The 18693-nt window shown below is 41.7% G+C and overlaps 1 protein-coding gene across 11 annotated transcripts in view; it reads right to left on the reverse strand.

The window, feature by feature from the left end:
* magi1b (membrane associated guanylate kinase, WW and PDZ domain containing 1b) overlaps window positions 1–18693 on the reverse strand; it is a 143852-nt gene that overhangs the window by 34239 nt on the left and 90920 nt on the right. For 8 of the 11 annotated variants that reach the window (XM_081607359.1, XM_008409550.3, XM_008409552.3 and 5 more), the window contains 5 exons: window positions 17854–17911; window positions 15096–15217; window positions 13569–13685; window positions 10526–10711; window positions 9780–10436 (listed from right to left, as the gene is read on the reverse strand). In XM_081607359.1, the coding sequence (XP_081463485.1) occupies window positions 9780–10436; window positions 10526–10711; window positions 13569–13685; window positions 15096–15217; window positions 17854–17911 (1140 nt within the window). The remainder of the gene's footprint in view (window positions 1–9779; window positions 10437–10525; window positions 10712–13568; window positions 13686–15095; window positions 15218–17853; window positions 17912–18693) is intronic. The other 3 variants (XM_008409554.3, XM_008409551.3, XM_008409558.3) reach the window with 1 other exon arrangement.

The raw sequence follows: 18693 nt of genomic DNA on the forward strand, positions 1-18693 counted from the left end.
GGGACGATAAAAATAGTATAAAAATTAAACTCTTGTTCTTTTTGTCAGTTTTGAACAGGCGACTGCTCGCTTTCACACAGTGTGACGTCACCTCCGCTCTTAACATAAATAATAAATATCCACCCAAGGCAGAAAATGTAAAAAAAAAAATATATGTGTTCTGAGTGCAGAACCGCATTAAGAAAATCTGGAGGTCAGAAATCAGCCACAAAACCTTGATTGTTGCAGCTTGAAAAATAACATTTTGAACTAATGGATCCAAGTTCAAATAATTCCATGTAGTTTGACAAAAACTGCTCTGTATCACTTGAGAGAAATAACAAAATTTAAAAAAAAAGCCCTCTGGTTTGGATTAGCTTTGCTCTGTTGAACCGGGTAAACTAACAAAAGGTGCTGTACGGTTAAAGTCGGCAGACAGGAACTGTTGCACCAACCTGGCATCACAGCAGTCACTAAATGGAAGACATTACTAAGCAGATTATCCGCTGTGTGCGTGTGTGCATGTACTCAGTGGTAGATCTCGCCTCAGAGTGATGGCCTCCAACAAGCGGGCCCATCTGTCACCGTGGCGACAGTACCTGGTGGCTGTGGCAACTCGTAGACCGTTTCCCAAGCAACAGTTGTTGTAGCTGAATGGATAAGCAACAAGCGCACATCAGTTGGGCGCGTCAGTCTGCTGGACTGCAGCTTGTTTAAAACTGATAAATACATCTATGCAATTATAGAGAAGAAATCAAAGTTTGTTTCATTATGTCTAGAACTTGTTTAGCTTGTAGCGGTTTCAAAAGAAGCAGGGGTGAAGCCCACACCCGCCTCCCTCAAATCCACCCTTAGGGGAACCCAGCACAGACTGTCGGCAGAGCATCGTCATGGAAACAAAAGATGGTGCAGTGGTAGAGATTTTTCACTCAGCCACTGGCTGTGGAGGTCTAAAGACGGGATAGACTAGTGGAAGTGGAGAGAGAAAACGGCTCTCCTTGTCCCCCGCGCAACACGCAGCGCCTCACAGGATTGGGCCTCGAGCAAGCCAAACGTGACGAGAGGTGAATCATTGGCAACCTAGCCAAACCCACCCACCCCCACCAACCCTACCTTCCTGTGCCTCCCCCCCTTCCTCCCACACACATCCCACCTCATCATTGCTTTTCCGGACCGCAGTGCCGTTCGTTATGGTGCCATTGGAACGTTCAGTCAGCAGATTTTTTTATGCGAACTGAGCAAAAAATACAACGCTTCCTGGCCGTACAGTGAATTGATTTCCTGCTTTGGTCTGTGCAGGGACCCATCATCAGCGTTTATCTTCTCTTAATGGCCATATACAACCCTGTCCACATTAAATGGGCCTTACAAATGCAACGGATAGTTTGTTTATGTGGGTTATGCAAGTTCGCACAATCGTGTGTATCGGCATGCATTTTCAAAGTGCGCCGCGGATCTATGGAGTGCTTTTTGACAGGAGGCACTTAAAAGCTGTTGGTTCACTTTCCCGCCATTATGCCAACAGGAGCTGTCGAGTGTGGCAATGATCCACTTTCAAATTTTCACCCTGTTTGAGCTGCGTTTCCGTAAATAACAAAAAAGGGAACAAAGACGATGCATTTCACCCGTCGTCCGTTTTCAAGGGTGTCTTAGACCTCTTTCTATCAGAACTTAATGATAAGGATAAATAAGATAGAGCAATAAAAACTGAAAATACATCATCTATTGCCACAGTGCAGAGTCATGCCAAAGTATTCATACCTAGGATTTCGCAATGTTACGACCACAAATGTATGTGTTACTTAGGTTTTATGTCATACACCAACAAAAAGCAGTGCATCATTTTGAAATCATGAGGAAAATGATGTGAGTTCAGGTCTCCATCTAATCTGACTGATCTTCACTTGCTTTGTAGAGATAAATGGGTAGAAATTTTAGTTTCCAGATGCAAACCTGGTAAAAGATTTGTAGCCATATATAGAGTGGAAGATGGTTGGAGGATAGTAATAAAACACACAAAAATGTTCAAGGGCCATAAATACTTTTTCAAGACCCTGCATGCAAACCCTACGGTGTAAATGGATGGCAAATAAACGTAACCTGAGGTCGATTTTATGCATCTGATTACCAAAAGCAGAACACAGCAGTCAGTAAACTTTGCGAGGCATTCTTCCAACCCAATGAAGCTGGTGACACTTGGCAGTTTTAGTGCTGGAACCTGTCATTTCTCCAACCTCAGGTTATGTGCAAGATGGGGAAAAAAGCCTATCATCTCCTAGGAGTGAGAGTCCTTATCACCCAGCAGGTCTAATGTGTCACTGATGATTGATGAGTCATGGAGGAAGAGATGTGAAGGGGGGGCGGGAAGGTAGAGCATCATTGGGGTTTCAATGCTGCCTTTTCATCATCTCTCCAATCCTTTGACATCCCTCCGTCCACTCCTCATCCTCCACCCCCCCCGTCACCCACCGCGGCTCTGTATCCTCCCCATTTCCTGCACATTGCCTCAAGCATTCGCTGCCATCAAGCACAACTTATGTCGCATTCAATACAACACCTGCTTCAGCTTACAAGTAAGGAGGAGGGGGTGTGGAGCGTTGCATCCATACAGCAGCAGAAAGGTTTTTACTTTTCAGGGGCTGACTAATGGTTTGAGCTGCTGGGCTACCGAGAGGCTGCGTCTGAGAAATTCTTCTCCGAAACTAGATTTCACTGACAGGCTAAAACAGCAGGTGTGTGTGTGTGTCCCTGTGGAGCATGCAACATTTGCACCTCTTTTTTTAAAGGGAACAACAGAGAGGAAAATCAGCAGCCTCAACAACGGAAAGACGTCAGGGCCAAAATGAATTATGGGCACGTGCAGCACATCAGCGGAGGTAAGAGAAGATAGGCGAGGGAAAATGAACCCATTAGAGCAGAGTAATTAAACAAATGAAAGAGCAATGTATCGCAAAATACAGAGGTGGCCGAAGCAATAAATCATTCCTGCGTGGTTATGAAAGAAACATATACACACGCATATATCTCAGTGGCAAGACGATCCTGAAACAACTGTATCTTGATGTGCTGCTGCGTAAAAGTTCCCCAACCTAACACACACAGAGAAGAAAAGGCCCTTTTCACACAGGCACCACTCTCCATTAATCTGGCAGAGGAACATGTTGGTGTTCTATTATCACCCCTGAAATGACTTACAGTTACACGCCAACACTGAAATGCTAGCAGGTCAGACTTGGATGATTTTACACAAATTAGCTACAACTTTATGACTACCTGTCATATTGAGAAATTTCCAAAGGCAGACATGGGAAACATGCACAGCTGTAGTTGTTATTAAAGGCTGAACAATGTATTCCCATGTATGCATGTGGCAGTAAACGATACGTTTTTTCTGGCAACATTGAATACTGTAAAAGAAAAGAAAACTTCAATTCCTTTCCTTTTGAGTGCCACCTGCATCCCTTGCACAAAAAACTTTTATCAAAATCATTCTTTTGATCAATGTCACTATAAAGCTAAGGCCTCACCAAGTATTTACCACCCAGTGGTCAATGTTTATGCACTTATTTTATGTTGAATTTTATTTGTCATCTTTTGTAGAAATCAGTTTTTACTTTTACATTAAAGGGATTTTTTTTTGTATTTATTTCTGGCTAAAAAGCCATATTTTTTGACTGATTTGTAAAAGCAGTAAAACATCCAAGAGACTGAATACTTTATATAGACACACTATTATTCTGAAATTATTTAGATGTTAAATCCTGAAACGCTGGTTTCAGCACATAACATTTTTGGGGTTTAAAAAAAAAAACCAAAACAACTTTGTGTACTTAATGCATGGTATGAATGTCTAACTTGCAAATATCACATTGATGTGATATTTGCACATCAATGTGATGTGCAATTGATGTGCAATTGCACAGGGGAACATTGATTCACCTACGACAAATCAATGTTGATATCAAGGTCTGGATCATTTGTTTAAATGACATCACATTTCGAGTCCATCCATCCATTTTCTTTCACCCTTGTCCCTCAGTGGGGTCGGGAGGGTGCTGGTGCCCATCTCCAGCTAACGTTCCGGGCGAGAGGCGGGGTTCACCCTGGACAGATCGCCAGTCTGTCGCAGGGCAACACAGAGACACACAGGACAAACAACCATGCACACACACACTCACACCTAGGGGCAATTTAGACAGACCAATTAACCTGACAGTCATGTTTTTGGACTGTGGGAGGAAACCAGAGTACCCGGAGAAAACCCACGCATGCACAGGGAGAACATGCAAACTCCATGCAGAAAGACCCGGGCCGGGAATCGAACCCAGGACCTTCTTGCTGCAAGGCAACAGCTCTACCAACTGCGCCACTGTGCGGCCATTTCGAGTCAATTCGACAAAAATCTTTCATTTCCCATAACTGTGACAGGAATTGTCCAACTTGGAATATTTCTAAAATTCCCCAACTTGAAATCCCACAGACACGTCGGTGGTAAGTTTTCCACGACATTGCAACACTGAATTGCTGACTAAATTTGGTAAAACCATTTATTTTTAAGCGACTGCTCTCTAATAATAACTGTGCCGTTGCCTCTACTCATATAAATAACGAACAACTGCTGAAAGCTTGAAAAAAAAATATTTTAAAGCCCATTAAATAGAACAGCTGAAATTAGGATTGGCAGATCAAAGCTTCAGAAAAAAACAAAAAAACAAAAAACAGAAATTGGCTACAAAGCTCTAACTGGTGCATCTCTGTTTAAAAAAAAAAAAAGAATAAAACACTTTGTTCATAGCAGCCGATCTCCAGATGAAACATGACTGTTTAATAACAAGAAACGGCTAACAAGGTTTTCATCTGCTTCCTCATCAGTATGTACTGACTTTATTTATTATGCAGTTAATAAATACCCAGTGCTACAGAGGTCCTTTCTGACTTTCACTGAAACAGAGAATAAGGTCGTTGCTTGGAAGGTTGCTGCTTTGAAAACTTCTAAATGTAAAAAAAATATTTCTCCCTCACGTCTGAAAAGGACTCGTTTAAGTGTCTAAAACTGAGCCGAACAGGGTCACAAAGCCTTAGAAAAAAGAAGATACAAACATGCTAGAAAGATTGCTGGTGTACAGTTAAATCAGATTTAAATTTTTTTTTTTCTTCATGTGCATACGATCTCACACTGTGAGGAAAAACAGCGGGAGAGAGACGAGGAGGTATGCTGCAGCAAATAGACGAGTTTCTTAACGAGTGTGTTTCCTCGTGAACTGGTCCTCAGGGATTGACCAGTTTTCATGTGGGCGAGCGGGTGTGAATACAGTCAAGGTGGGGAGGGGGGGTCAGCTGAATAAAAACAGAGTAGGGGGTGTGGAGGGGAAGATGATGGGCCAAATCTCCACCAATTAAGACAACTTCTGGCTCTAATCTGAGAAGAACGCATGCACAGCCGTGGATCGCCAAGCATGTGCGTACGTGAACAACGAGCGCCGGTTCCGACCGGGAGGAAAACAGTCTTGACTGATTGACGGAGGCCGAGAGTGAGGCAGAAAACCAGAGAAAAACAAGACGTGCGGGTGTTTATAAGCAAAGCTGACATCAGGACCCCAATTAGAGGCCAGTGAGCTGGTGGAGGGAGAGAGAAAGCAGCGGAGAGACTGTGAGCAGGAGAGTAATTAAGGCACCGTGACGAGACCGTCGGTAATGTTCTCATGAGTGGGCCTGCGTGGGAACCCGTTTCTAATATGCACACTATAATGTGGATGACGAAGTGCAAGTGTGCCGTGTGAAATATATAGTGGGTTATTCGAGAAGATGGTAAATGTAAGGAAAATATTTAGGAATTCAGACAGGCGAGATGTTTACGCCACATATGTACGTCCGTCTTGACTAATGAAAGATATTATTCTGACGGTAAGTTCAGGTCATTAAACTCCATAAACTCTCATTTTAGTTTATCTGGCGAAGCTAATGAACACATTAGCTTCTAGTCTGTAACTAATCACAATGGGAAAGTGTCTTACTGGCGTTTATGCATCTGTGTAAATATGTCTGGACCGCACACAGACATATGGCAAAAATGAACCAAACCTCAGTCTGAAACATGATTCGGATAATGCGGCAGATTGTGCAACAGAGCCGCAACTAACAGTTATTTTAGTTAGATTAATCTATCGATTATTTTGACCATTAACCAAATAAGCTGACAAAAAGATTGGCACATTTTGCAGATTTTTCATTTTAATCTTTTTATGTAAGAGATGCATTAAAATGAACATAGCATTTCATTGGAGAATGCAGGATCATTTGTAGCAAAGAATACAAATGCAGCAAATAAATACTTTTAACATCAACATGTGGAAAGCTCAGCTTTTTCTGCTGGACTCAACTTCAGTACAATGCAGGACTGATCTATCCTTTGCCATAATGTAAAGGGCATGTCAAAAGGTTTTAAAACCCTTTACAATAATCAGCGGAAAAATCTTAGCCTTATGGTCATCAAACCTTTCACATGATTGCTTATCTGCTTTTTGCAAGTTTCCACTAATATTTTGACAATTTACTTTTGGTGATAAAGGCCTTCTTGCCATCAGTCTACACCAACATCACTTCCAATCAGAAGAACATGTTGGTAAGATTACTTTAAATCTAAAACTGCAAACGTATCAATAATTCAGAGCATAAGTGTACATAAAACATATTCCTCAAGTCTGAGGACAAACTTAAGTTGCTCTCGTATTGTTTCATATCTTGCCATTTCCTTGGGTTTATTGAAAAATTGTCTGTGCGAGGCTAAATGCAAAGAACTCATATTTTGAAGAAAATAAAGTCCAGTCACTTCTGAAAAGCTTGTGCATCTCTTAAATTACAGCCTGGTTTTGTACAGTCTACAGAGTAGAATTATGTAAAATGGCAACTGAGAATCTGGGGAAGAATGTTCAATCCTATAAAAGATGCGCCCAAGACATCAAACTAACTGAATTAATCCAAAAATAGACAATAGGCTGTTGTCAGCTGAAGCCACTGCAAGATTTTGGCATGCTGAGGTGAGTCACTCTTCATCAATACAGACAGGTTTCCAGCATAGAGCAACACAAGATCAAGTTACATTTTCCCAGTCGCTGCATTTGTCAAGTGAGTAAATTTTGAAGTTATGGTGTGCATATGGAGTCTCAGAGTTGGGGCAGTTATGAAATAACATTTCTCAACTCTTCCAAAAATTGAGTGGAAATCTGGCATAGCAGTAGCAAACGAAGACAATGGTGTTTACCGAAGGCAGACGAGCAATGTCTGCATAAGGAAGATGTCGACGTTGAAGTGTTCCAATTATCATGGCTCGCTCATTACTGCTTGTTCGGAGGAATTGAGCACTTCATCAGCGGGACTTGGTGTTTAACTGTGCAAACGAGAGAAGTGCAGCCTGTTGTTCTCTTATTAATCTCCTCGACGGCAAACAAGCAAACATATTTGCTCTTTATGTCTGTTTCGGTTCTCCTCTTGTTCCTCATTAACAGTAAACAGGGTTGAAGAATACTCGTATCAAAAGGCTGTTTAGATCGCCAGTCCATTTTTTATTTTTTTTGTCATTTGTCCATATTCATTTTAAACCCTGATACAGTATTTCTCAGCTAAAGTCAGTTTGTGTCCATAAAGGACAGTACCAGCATAAACTAAGGTCCAACCAGTTTTACAAACACAGTTTAAATTCCTTAACAAGGTGAGATTGTACTATTTTATGGGCTTGTGTGCATTATCATGATGAGGGGATGATGCTCATTAACAAATGCAAGGAGAAGAGGACTTGTATTGTTTTTTTCTCTTCTTGGCCACATACCAAGAGGCTAGACAATGAACGAGTGACTTTACGTTTATACAGGTATAACATTGAGAGAGAGCAACACAAAGGTATAGGTTTATAGTGAGATATCATTTGTGGTTGCTATTCACTTGATGAATTTCCTCAGTTTTACCTACATCACCTTTCAGAGGTTGTAAATTACCCATGCATGCACACATAGAAAAAAACAACTGCTTTGTTCCTTCAATGGATAGGCTAAAATGCAAGTTGGGGACAATCTGACCTAGAAAATGGTGCCAATACTGGTATTACTGACCGGTATGTCTGGGAGGGACCAGATGGGAAATGCTGAAATTCGGTTATTGCACTTTTATCCTTTGTTCACAGCTGCTTTGTTCCCATTTGGTGTTCCCGCACAACAATGATTGTCAATCAGTGGCCGTAACAAAAGCCGTGAGTGGCGCAGCTTGAGCAGAATCCTTCACATGCTGCTGCACTGTTTGCAAAGAACCGACACCGGCTCAAGAACTTGGAAAATTTATGTTAAGGGCAAAATGTCACAGAGTGACACAAAGTGAAGCCTGGTAGGTGGAGAGAAAAGAAAGAAAGAAAAAAAAAAACCCAGCCCAATTGGCTGCATCTTTCAAGCCATTTGCTCTAACATGGGCACACTGAGCTCAAAATAAACTAGACAGGTTGTCAACTGCCAAACAAAGTGGAGAAGGATGAAGTAGAGGGCATCTGTGGAGACAGATAAGGTTGGTGTGAGAAAGAGTAAGAACAATAGGAGAGGATATTCAGACTCTTTGACCTGAAACACCACAGCGCTTTAGGCCTCCTCCTCCCCCTCTTTACATTTCTAATGTGGCCGTTTCCATTTCAGGTCAGCCACACTGCGTTGCAGAAGAATCCAGACCTCTTAAGCTTTTCACATTTTGCTACACTGATACAAACTTTGCATTTTACTGTCTTTTTATTTTAAAACAGACGAACGCAAGGTAATCCACAAAAGTGAAGGGGTAGGGAAAGATGTGCAGAATGTAGTTGGTAGTCTGGTATTGACAATCAGAACTGCAGTATGCCATAAATAGCCGTATTTATGGCCATTTGGGTTGTTGAGATCATGTGGTAGAATGGCCCAGTCAAAATCTAGACTTAAATAAAATTGAGAATCTGTAGCAAGACTCCAAAATTGCTCTTCACAGACACTTTTTGTCCAACGTGACTGAAGTTGAAATATCTTACGAAGAGGAATGTCTCTAGCCGTCCAAAGCTGACAGAGAAATACCCCAAAAGACTAGAAGTTACACCTTATAGATGGTTCAACAATAAACAGGCAAACCACCCTCTGGTTTTTACTTGCAAAAAAAACAAAAGAAAAACATGTATTCTTTTTCTCTGAAGTTCACAACCATGCCCTACTGTGTGTTGGTTTGTCACAAAATGGAATCCACATATAATGATATTGTCATTTATGGTTTTAATATGACAGCAAAATAAAATAAAAAAATCGAGGGTTGTGAATAATTTTGCCAGACTGCACATTCTTTTTGTCAGTGCCATTCACTGAGCACCTCATCCTCTCCATGATCATCCATTTCCTCAAATGTTATTTGAACTTCTTCTAGTACTCCTGTCCTCCTTACCATAATCACCGCTCTCTCCATTTTGCCTGGTTCGCAATTCAATCTCTTTTTTTTTTTTCCCCAACAATGTCTATTTGCATGAATAAATAAATGTGTGTGTCGATAAAGGAGCTCTGTGAGTGAAAACAGCCTGTAAGGCAGAAGGCCATTATTTTCGTCAATAGCATTGAGCAGTCGTTCATGGCAAAGGTTCGTTGTTTTTTGGAGCGCTCTAACATATGGACACATAAATCAGAGCCTGCCACAGATCTCAGCTCTGGCTTTCTTACTTCCATCTGTGCTGATGAGTTTAAACACAGCCTGGAAGCTTATCCACAGACCAAATATACATGTGTAAGAAAAATAAAGATCAGGCATTTGCTCACCTCTCTGCACCAGCATGGTGACCTCGCTGCCTTTCGGTAACTTGCTGAGCATGTCCACAACCTGGTTGTGAGACATGCTCTGCACATTCCTCTTGTTCACCTCGACGATGATGTCCCCCTCCCTAAGGCCACGGCAGCGAGGGTAGTCCACAATCTGCTTCACCCGCTGCCCTCCACCGCCAAGGCTGTCCGCGATAGTGAACCCAAAGCCCTTGTCTCCTTTCTCCATGTGTACAGTGATGAGTTCTGGTTGCGTTGCGATGGACGACGCCAGGGTTACCACGTCGCTAGAGTATCCGAGCTGGGAGGAGGTATCGGAGGCCACCTCGGTAGAGGGGCTGTGAGGTCGGGGGAAGCCATTGAGCGGCGGTCCGCCATTGGTTGGGCCGTTGGTGCTCTGACTTCCTTGGCTGGATGGAGAGTCGTAGCTGCTTGTGACCTCCTGGCCGTTGACGATGATGGGATCTTTGTTATCGAGGATGGCCACCGAGGTTACCAAACTGGTGTTTGGGTCGTCGGGGTCGAAAGGCAGTGGGTAGCCGCGACAAAGCTCCAAGTTGACCATGGAGCCAATCGGGATGGACTGAAAGATCTTCACAACTTGGGCGTGCGTGTAGCCCAGCACACAGGTGTCATTTACGCTCACAATCACGTCCCCTTCGAGGTGGAGAGAAAGAGGGGGTATAGTGACTTAAACGGAACCAGTACTCCCCTTCTTCGCAAATAATAAACGCAACGGCACCAACCTGTCTCCATCTTCCCATCAAGGGCTGCGGGTCCATCCAGAACCAAACTCTTGATCTGCAAGAACTCATCTGGCTCGTCCCCTCCAACAACCGTGAACCCAAACCCTCGACGGCTCTTCTTCAGTTTGGTATTGATGAAGGTCCCGTTCAGCTCTGAACGGTTCCTAGTAAAGAAAGGCTTCCCACCTGAACACAAAGATAATTCTGCTTTAATTACTCTCATGTGAAAACACACAAATTCAATTAGGCCTAACAGGATTTGGTGTGGATCCTTTAAGAGAGCTGCTAGAGTCTTAAAACATGGTCTATGTCAGCTAGCATTGGCCAAACACAATGACAATTAACGTCGGCCTCCCCGCAAACACAAGGTTTTAAGTATATCCTTTTTGATTAAGCCGTGCCAAATCTTCTCCCATAAGCCGTCTGTCTACAGTCAACGCACTCTTTTGGCAAAGTATTAGAGGTGTGGGTAATGGCACGAATTGAAGCTGTTTTTCTGCTTCTCGTCTGTTTAGTCTGACGCGATTACTCTTTTAAAGTAGGCCTGATCCAAATAACTAGCCAGGACAACCCCTGGCATGAGATCTGGTAATATGATGCCAGAATAAATCTGCCTTGTAACGTTGCCAACCAGAAGAAGACTTTATCTGACAAAATAAGCCGAAGACTCTTATTGTGAATAATTAAAGAAAATAATCCTTGAATAGGTGCATTATGCCGACAGACGCTAAAATGTTCCTCTATAGTAATCCTGCAGTTTTAGGTCCTTTTAATGAAGTGGCAGGAAAATTATCAGCAGTATTAAGCATAGAGTAGCACACTTCCTCCATCTTTTGCTGTGCACTGCCAGTCAGACTCCTTCATGTGTTTAAGGGTGTCCTGCTAGGAGATACGTAGCTCAAGGTATCCTCCTCAACTCTGACCACCTTCCCTCTCCTTGCTGAATAGAGCCTTCAACCACAGTGTGATACTGCCATCTCTTTGTTTTATTATGAGTGTGTTGCGTTTAAGATTTTTACGGCACATGCAGAGTTTTACTTTTAGGTCCAAACGGGAAAAAAATGTCAGGTTTTGGTCTTATCCGAATGGAGCACCTTCTTCCACATGTTTGCAAAGTCCCAGTCACGAATTGCGGAAAATCTCTGAAGATGTTCTAGTCATGCAAGCACGGACAGTGTGTTTTCGATCTCAAATTGGAAAGCTGTGGGGGTCAGGGTACAGGGCTGCCAAATACAACCGATAGTCAGTCCAAACGGACGCCATAGACTCCCTGTGCTACTCTATAAAAAGCAGAATTTATTTTGCAAAATAAACACGTTTAGAACAGAACTACAACTAAAATTTGACAGTTTTGCTTCTATATTTGCACAATTTATAACAAGTCTGTTTCTACTAGAAGACGCTCGATCGTGTTATACGTTTTTCTTTAAAAAAAAAGTTTCAGAGGAGGTGAAAACGAGGCTTCATGGATATGGAGCAGGAGCAAAGAGCAGGGAGAGAAGGAGGAAGTTCAAGTCATCTCTCCCATTGATCTTAAAGGACAAGAGCGATATACCTGACTAACATCTTCTGGTTTCTAAGCTAGGGCAAATAAGGTGGATTAGCTGTGCTTGGGACATCAGGACACGCCACTGTAGAATATCGTCTCTGCTGCCTGGAAATTGAGCTGGTAGCACGTCGTGAAAGTCATGAAGCTGTCTTACAGCAACAATCTTCAGTCAGAGGCCTCTTCAGATTCACTGCAAGACTAACTGCTACTGGAGATCCATCCTGCCTACAGCGTCACCGTCCAAAATCACTGAGGACACTTGGACGACATGAGTGAAAGCATTTAATTTCAGGATAAAGTATTTCTGAGCTGAATTGAATGAGACCTGGTGAATAAAGCCTCATCTTTTACTACAAAACAACATTTAAGCTCCATGTGATGAAAGATTACATCCAACATGTTACTTCATCTGCTTCTGACAAATGGATTTCAGCAAAAAAGAAGGCAAGATGTCGGTGGAGAGAGGGAACATTAGAGAGAGGCATGTTAAGCAATCAGCAGTACAACACTATGTTTCGGCAGGACCATAGTTTATGCATACGATGAAAAATACATTACCCTTTGAGTCAGTTGTGTCCTTCCGTTTGTGACATTTTGTGGTGAACGCATGTCTGTGCAGTGGTGCTATACAACATTATTTCTTATAAAAGGAGAGCGACAGCCAAACTGTCAGCTGATATATTCACATGAGGGAATGGACCAAGAGTCAGGGGGAAAAAAAACATGAACTCAGGGAGTCAGATAAAGAGATTTTAAATGATTTCTTTGTCTGGCAGAATAACATAGGGGTACGACGGTCTTAGACAAGGAGACACAAACGAGTGGGCTCAGAGCGAGACGGGAATTATGGACTGAAGCACAAGAGAAACCGAGGGAAGGTAGGAAGAAAAAAAAAACCAGCAAGACGGGGAGCCATAAAACAAAGATCAACAAAAGACAGAGACACCCGACGGTGAGGCTACGGAGAGTAAAAGGGGAGCTCCAGAATGAGGCAGTTAATTCTAAGCCATGACTGGACTAATTAGACAGGCTGCCAGTGGGAGGCTGGCATGAAAGGAGCTGGCAACGCTGAGAAGGAAACCCGCTGCAGCTGGAGGTGTGTGCGTCGCTAAACGATGGGTGAAATCAGGCCATTATTTGATTTGAACATGGAACATTACAAAACCGTACAGAGCACGGTTATATTAAGGACGTCTCCTCAGAATCTCAACTCCGTTTCGAGTGCTCACTCGTACAAAATGTACCTCATTGCATATTTTGAATGCGATAAAGTCTCCCCACCCTTCCCCTGCCGTATTGATCAAGAATAAATGAAATTGCTTCAGAGTGTCAATTTATGGCTGGTTTTTCATTATGAAATCTAAAACACAGCCTCGGGCAATGGCAGAAAGAAATGACAGTAGGAGCTAAATCTTATTTAGCACATAATCTCAGGGTAAGAGAATGGAAGAAGCTAATGAGCGCACAGTTTTTTTTCTACGGAACAGAACTTACGTTTTTGTCCCATGGCGTTGGGTATGGGTGGACCCGTCTGGGGGTCCCTGTACGTCTCATGGTTGGCGGCATAGGTGGCCAGGGGAGCGCCCGCCAATGCAGAGTCCTCAATCCACTCTGCAACAGCAAAAAACATCACATGTTCTCTAGATGGGGAAATAACAAGGAGGATAGCGATCCTGCTTGTTCGGCTCCAAGACAAGATCTGACTCTTATGAAGCTGACTGAGAAAACGAAGGAGTTAAAAAGCTCAAAACGGAGCACAGCTCGACCTGGTGCTGGTCATTGCACCCTTTTGCCACGTCTTTACCTTTGCTCTTTTGCTGGTTTTGCACCTGACTTGATAAAACAGATGATATTTCATACCGACCATGAGTAAATTCATGCCCACCAGGTAGATGTTTCACATCCTCCGTTGACAATTTAAAGTAATTTTCTAGCTTGCACACATAGTTTTCAACAAGGCAGTGTGGTTTTATGACTTCAGTAAATAACCCTCAACAGCATGAGGTTGCTTGGAAGTATATTGGCTCCATAAAGTGCTTAGAAAATAATGTACTTATGAATACACAAGACATTTAAGCATTTTTACGACTATTTACCTCTATAAAACAAAACAAAAAAATATATATACTCAACTACCAAGGGAAAAAAAAAATAAATCGATGCGACATGGGCAGAAAACGGTTTATTTACAGATCTGAAAGGGAAGTAGGGAGAAATGAAGTTCCAACTGGAAAAAAGCCAAATTGACCAGTAGCAGTTTGAGCGGGTCCTACAAGCTTCCTGTTGAATTCATTTCAGCGGCTGTATGTGATTTATTGCCTTGTTATTTCAGCAATGGAAAGATCAGATTGAAACCTTGATGTGTATTCTCGGTGGAGAGATATAATCAATACCATAAAGGGGTGCAAAATGAGTAAAAACTCTGCATGAAGGGAGCCTTTTTTTTTTTTTTTTTAAAGTTGATCTTTCTGATCTACAGTAAAAGTTGGCAGGTAATTGAGGTGAATCTAATGTTTTCTGCTGGATGAGCACACAGCAGGGTGTGATAAGTGAACTCCCTTGTGGGCTGACCTGCATTTAAAATCGATTCCTCGGTGGGGTTTCCTATGCGTGCATAAAACGTGGACGCAGAATGCAGAAACAGCCTCCCAACCCTGGCCGAGTTCGGTAGCTTCGTTTGATAAGAGTCTTTCACCAAAGGAGCTACGTTCAAATTTCAAATGCGAGACTTATTGTTTCAAGCAGAAGTCAAACTTACTTGTGTTTCGCACCTAGGAGAGAAGCTTCAAACGCAACAAAGAAATCCAAAATGAATGGAAATAAAAGGCTGCGCCGCGCAGCCGCAAATCATAGTTATGCCTTTATGGGACAGCGCTTAACAAATCATACGGCAGCAGCAGGCGGCACATAGTAAAAAAATAGCAGTAGCTGGTACGAACACTCAAACACAGGCAACGCAGGCGTAAACATGAATATAAAAGAAAGAAAATGACGCCCCTTGGCGGGGGCTTGTGAACGAACCTCGGATGTAGCGCTCACCTTCAGGTGGCTGCTGGCTTTGGGGCTGCGGCTGCTGTTCCAGCTGCCTGCGCCTCTTAGCCTCCAGCAGTGGGTTTTCGTACTGGGTCTTCCTGTTGATATGACTGTGGATCAAGGGGAAGGGGAGAAAGAAATGTAGGAGGAATGGATTTAAGGTGGAGGGGGAAAAAAAACAACAACAAACAAACAAACAAACAAACAAATGGGAAAATGTGGCAGGTGTGCAGAGAACAGCGGGAGGATAGAGAATAGAGTCAGGTAGGGTCAAAGAAGGAAGGCATGTGGGGAAGACAAGGTAATAAGATTCTGATTAATAAATCAAAGCACATTAGACATGCACCTGTAAGAGTCCTCTATTTAAATGTATATAACCAAGTTACACCAACAAAACTCTACATGGCTGGGAGGGAAAGTTGTTCTCAAATCAAATATGTTTTTCCCCAGTAAATATTTTTCTAATTGTACAGTTGACAAAATTCCCACCAGATGTTGGCAACAACTAATGCAAACTGGGATAATAAAATCAATATAATTTATAACGCTCTTTTCATTAATAAAAATCTTAAAGTGCTACACGGTGCAGCTAAAAACAAATAAAAACGATCACAAAAAGACAGCCATTTAAAGGTGGAGAAGATTACAGGGATCGTAAGGATCTAGAAGTTAAATGTGAAATAAGGAGGTCCTTCAAGTAATCCGGTGAGGTGAGGTGGGTGATGAGTGCAATTTTATACTGAATCCTATAAGTTACAGGAATCCAGTGAAGCCAGTGAATATGTTCAACATGTTCACAGCTTGGAAATAATATTTAGGCAGGATGTTGTCTTTGAATTATCACACATTCAAATTCTGTTTGCCAATAAAAAATTTCGACCGTTGCATTAAATCAAAGTCCTCTCGATGGCCATGCTTGATAAATACCTTTATAAACCAAGATGCTAAAGCTAAAAAAAAAAGTAGCGGGACACTGAAGAAAATTTGATTTGATTGCACTTGATGTCGGCATCTTAATATTCCACAACTGCATTGCAATTGCGTGTTCTTTTGATATTATGAAGGTCTAGTAACAACTAAAGTTGAAGAAAAAAGGAGATGTAAAAGGCAGAGAAAGCCATGAAGTTATCTGAAGTCTGGCGGTGTTCAGAAAGCAATCCTGTCCCCCATTACTTGCAAATTAAGAACAGGTGGCTTCTCATTACAAGGCAACTCAAACATTACCTTACTGTTGCAAAAGTGTTTCTAAACTTGTAAATGTTGCTAAATAATGCATTTTCCGGGGATGGAAAGAACATCATTTCACCATTAACCAGTCACAACCAGGTGCTGTTTGCAAGATTTCTGACAGCGAAGTCAGAAGAATAATCAGAAGACTTGCACAAGAGCCAAAGAGCAGCTGCAAAGATTTAGAAAGAGCCTGGATTTGCAGATAGGTACGTTTTAACTTCAGTGGCTTCTATGCAAACTCACCACACAATATTCGACTCTTGAAGAAACAGCAGAACATTTGGACAGGTCTAAGAAACACTAGCTTATAAAATGCGCAGATACATTCAAAAATAGGCTCTTTAGAAGTCTTTTTTTTACCCAAACAAATGGTGAACTTTGGAAGTGAGAATCCTGGTGTGGGTTTGACTTACAGCAAATGGCACCATCAGACTTCATAAAAGAATGAATGGGGAAATTCATAGGGACATTCTTGACAAGAATCTGAAGATGAAACGACCAGCGTTTTTCTTCAGAAAGACAATGATCCCAAATAAACTGTAGCAAGAAAAAGAAAACGGAAAGCTACGTGAATGACTAAGTCATTCTCACAATTTGACATTAACTGAAAACAGAGTGTGGAAGAAGTTTCCAGAACCTTTAACATTTAAAAATGCAGTGGGGAAAAATGGATCAAAATTACACCTGGAAAATTAATGGGACTGTTTTTACCCTACAGGAATCTTATTCAAGCTGCCATCTCCCATAGAAAGGCATCCATTCATTAGGTTTGTTCATTTTCCAATTCCACTTTGCTCATCTTAATTAATGGACATATTTGTATACATCACATTTGTGAATTATTTGAGCCATTACTGACATCTGGTGAGAGTTTCATGTCAATAGCTCCACTGGAAATGTATTTACTAGAAAAACTGTTCGAGTTGAAGCCTTTTCTGAAGGTTTAATTCACAGAACATCTTTCACATCATCCAGCATGCCTGGGAGGAGCCCAGCAGCCGAAAGCACTTTATTATGAGGCAAATGAGAGCAATTGTGAATAATGCATATGAGAAAATATATTGCATTGACAAAGCAGGACAAAAAATAAATTAAAAAAAATGATGCCACATCCCCGAGCCCCCAGGTGCTGCTTTGAACGACATCAAATACACACTGAGCATATTTGTACTAATGCAGAGGGCCGGCAGCTCCACACCGTCTAAAATGAACGAGGTGTGCGAGCGCGCGCACACACACCCGTAAACTCAATTGTTGCTTATTTTCCCAAATGGTAGGGGCACAAACAGAAATGTCCTACATTCAAGCATCGCGAAAAAGCTGAGGCACAATTTGCTTGACATTGACGGAAAACAAAACTGTAGGCTCAGATTTACAATGAGGTCAAGAGTTTCGCTTGTTGGACTAAAAACGGGAACACTCGTGTTTTATGCCCGAGAAGAAACATTTGTTAGACGAGGCCTTCAATTGATTTCATAAATGTCTATCTGCAAACTTCATACTGCGTGTGACTTACTCAACATAGTAGACCCCATAGACTGGATCATCGATTTTCTCCCATCCATGAGGAAGTTCTGTAAAGGCAAAACACAAAGAGGACCAGGCAGATGAGGACAACAAAGTTGCAGGAAGGCTTGGATTCAATCATCACTGTTGGGCAACATCATCATGAAACAAACACTGATTTATTCGTCCACAGACCCTGATTTTCCTGATGAGCCCATGTCTCAAAACCAGAGCATCCAGTGCTGCTGTCAGGAACCCTGGGATCATTTTGATCCAATTTTATAGTGGCAGCTCAACAAATTAGCCAAAATCAGAAACGTTTGTTTTCATCAGTAATGCATTAATGTCTTTAAAATATTTCAATATTTTAGATCATAAAAACCCAAAAATGCAGGCGAGAATCGCTTATTAAAGCAAACTGTTGTAAACTAAACCTTTAAGCTGAATTTTGGGACAAACGTCCAGAAAGAGATGCTCAAACACAGAGTTGCTTTAAATCAAGGTTAAAAACCCAACCAGCTTAGAGTTGCTTTCGATTTATAATAATCGGAATATTGATTGATAAGGATGCTAAAAATGAAAGTAGATGCATAGCCGTCTCATAGGAGATTGTAGATAGTAAGCATGGTGTAGACTGCATAATAAATTAATTGTACAGACATAATCTTTGAAACAGTAGAAATTGTGATGGAGTAAAAATTAGATGTGTAAATATGTATGATGCTGGACATATTTGGACGAAGTAGTTGGGAGTAGGATTTACTGAACTTTGTCTTCTTATTCCTTTTTCTCACTGGATATGCAAGTTTTATATTTGACTTTTTTTTGTTTTCTTAATTTTTTTCTTACA

The sequence above is a fragment of the Poecilia reticulata genome, chromosome 5 (assembly GCF_904066995.2).
Source record: "Poecilia reticulata chromosome 5, P_reticulata-male-v2, whole genome shotgun sequence".
NCBI classification, from domain to species: Eukaryota; Metazoa; Chordata; class Actinopteri; order Cyprinodontiformes; family Poeciliidae; genus Poecilia; species Poecilia reticulata.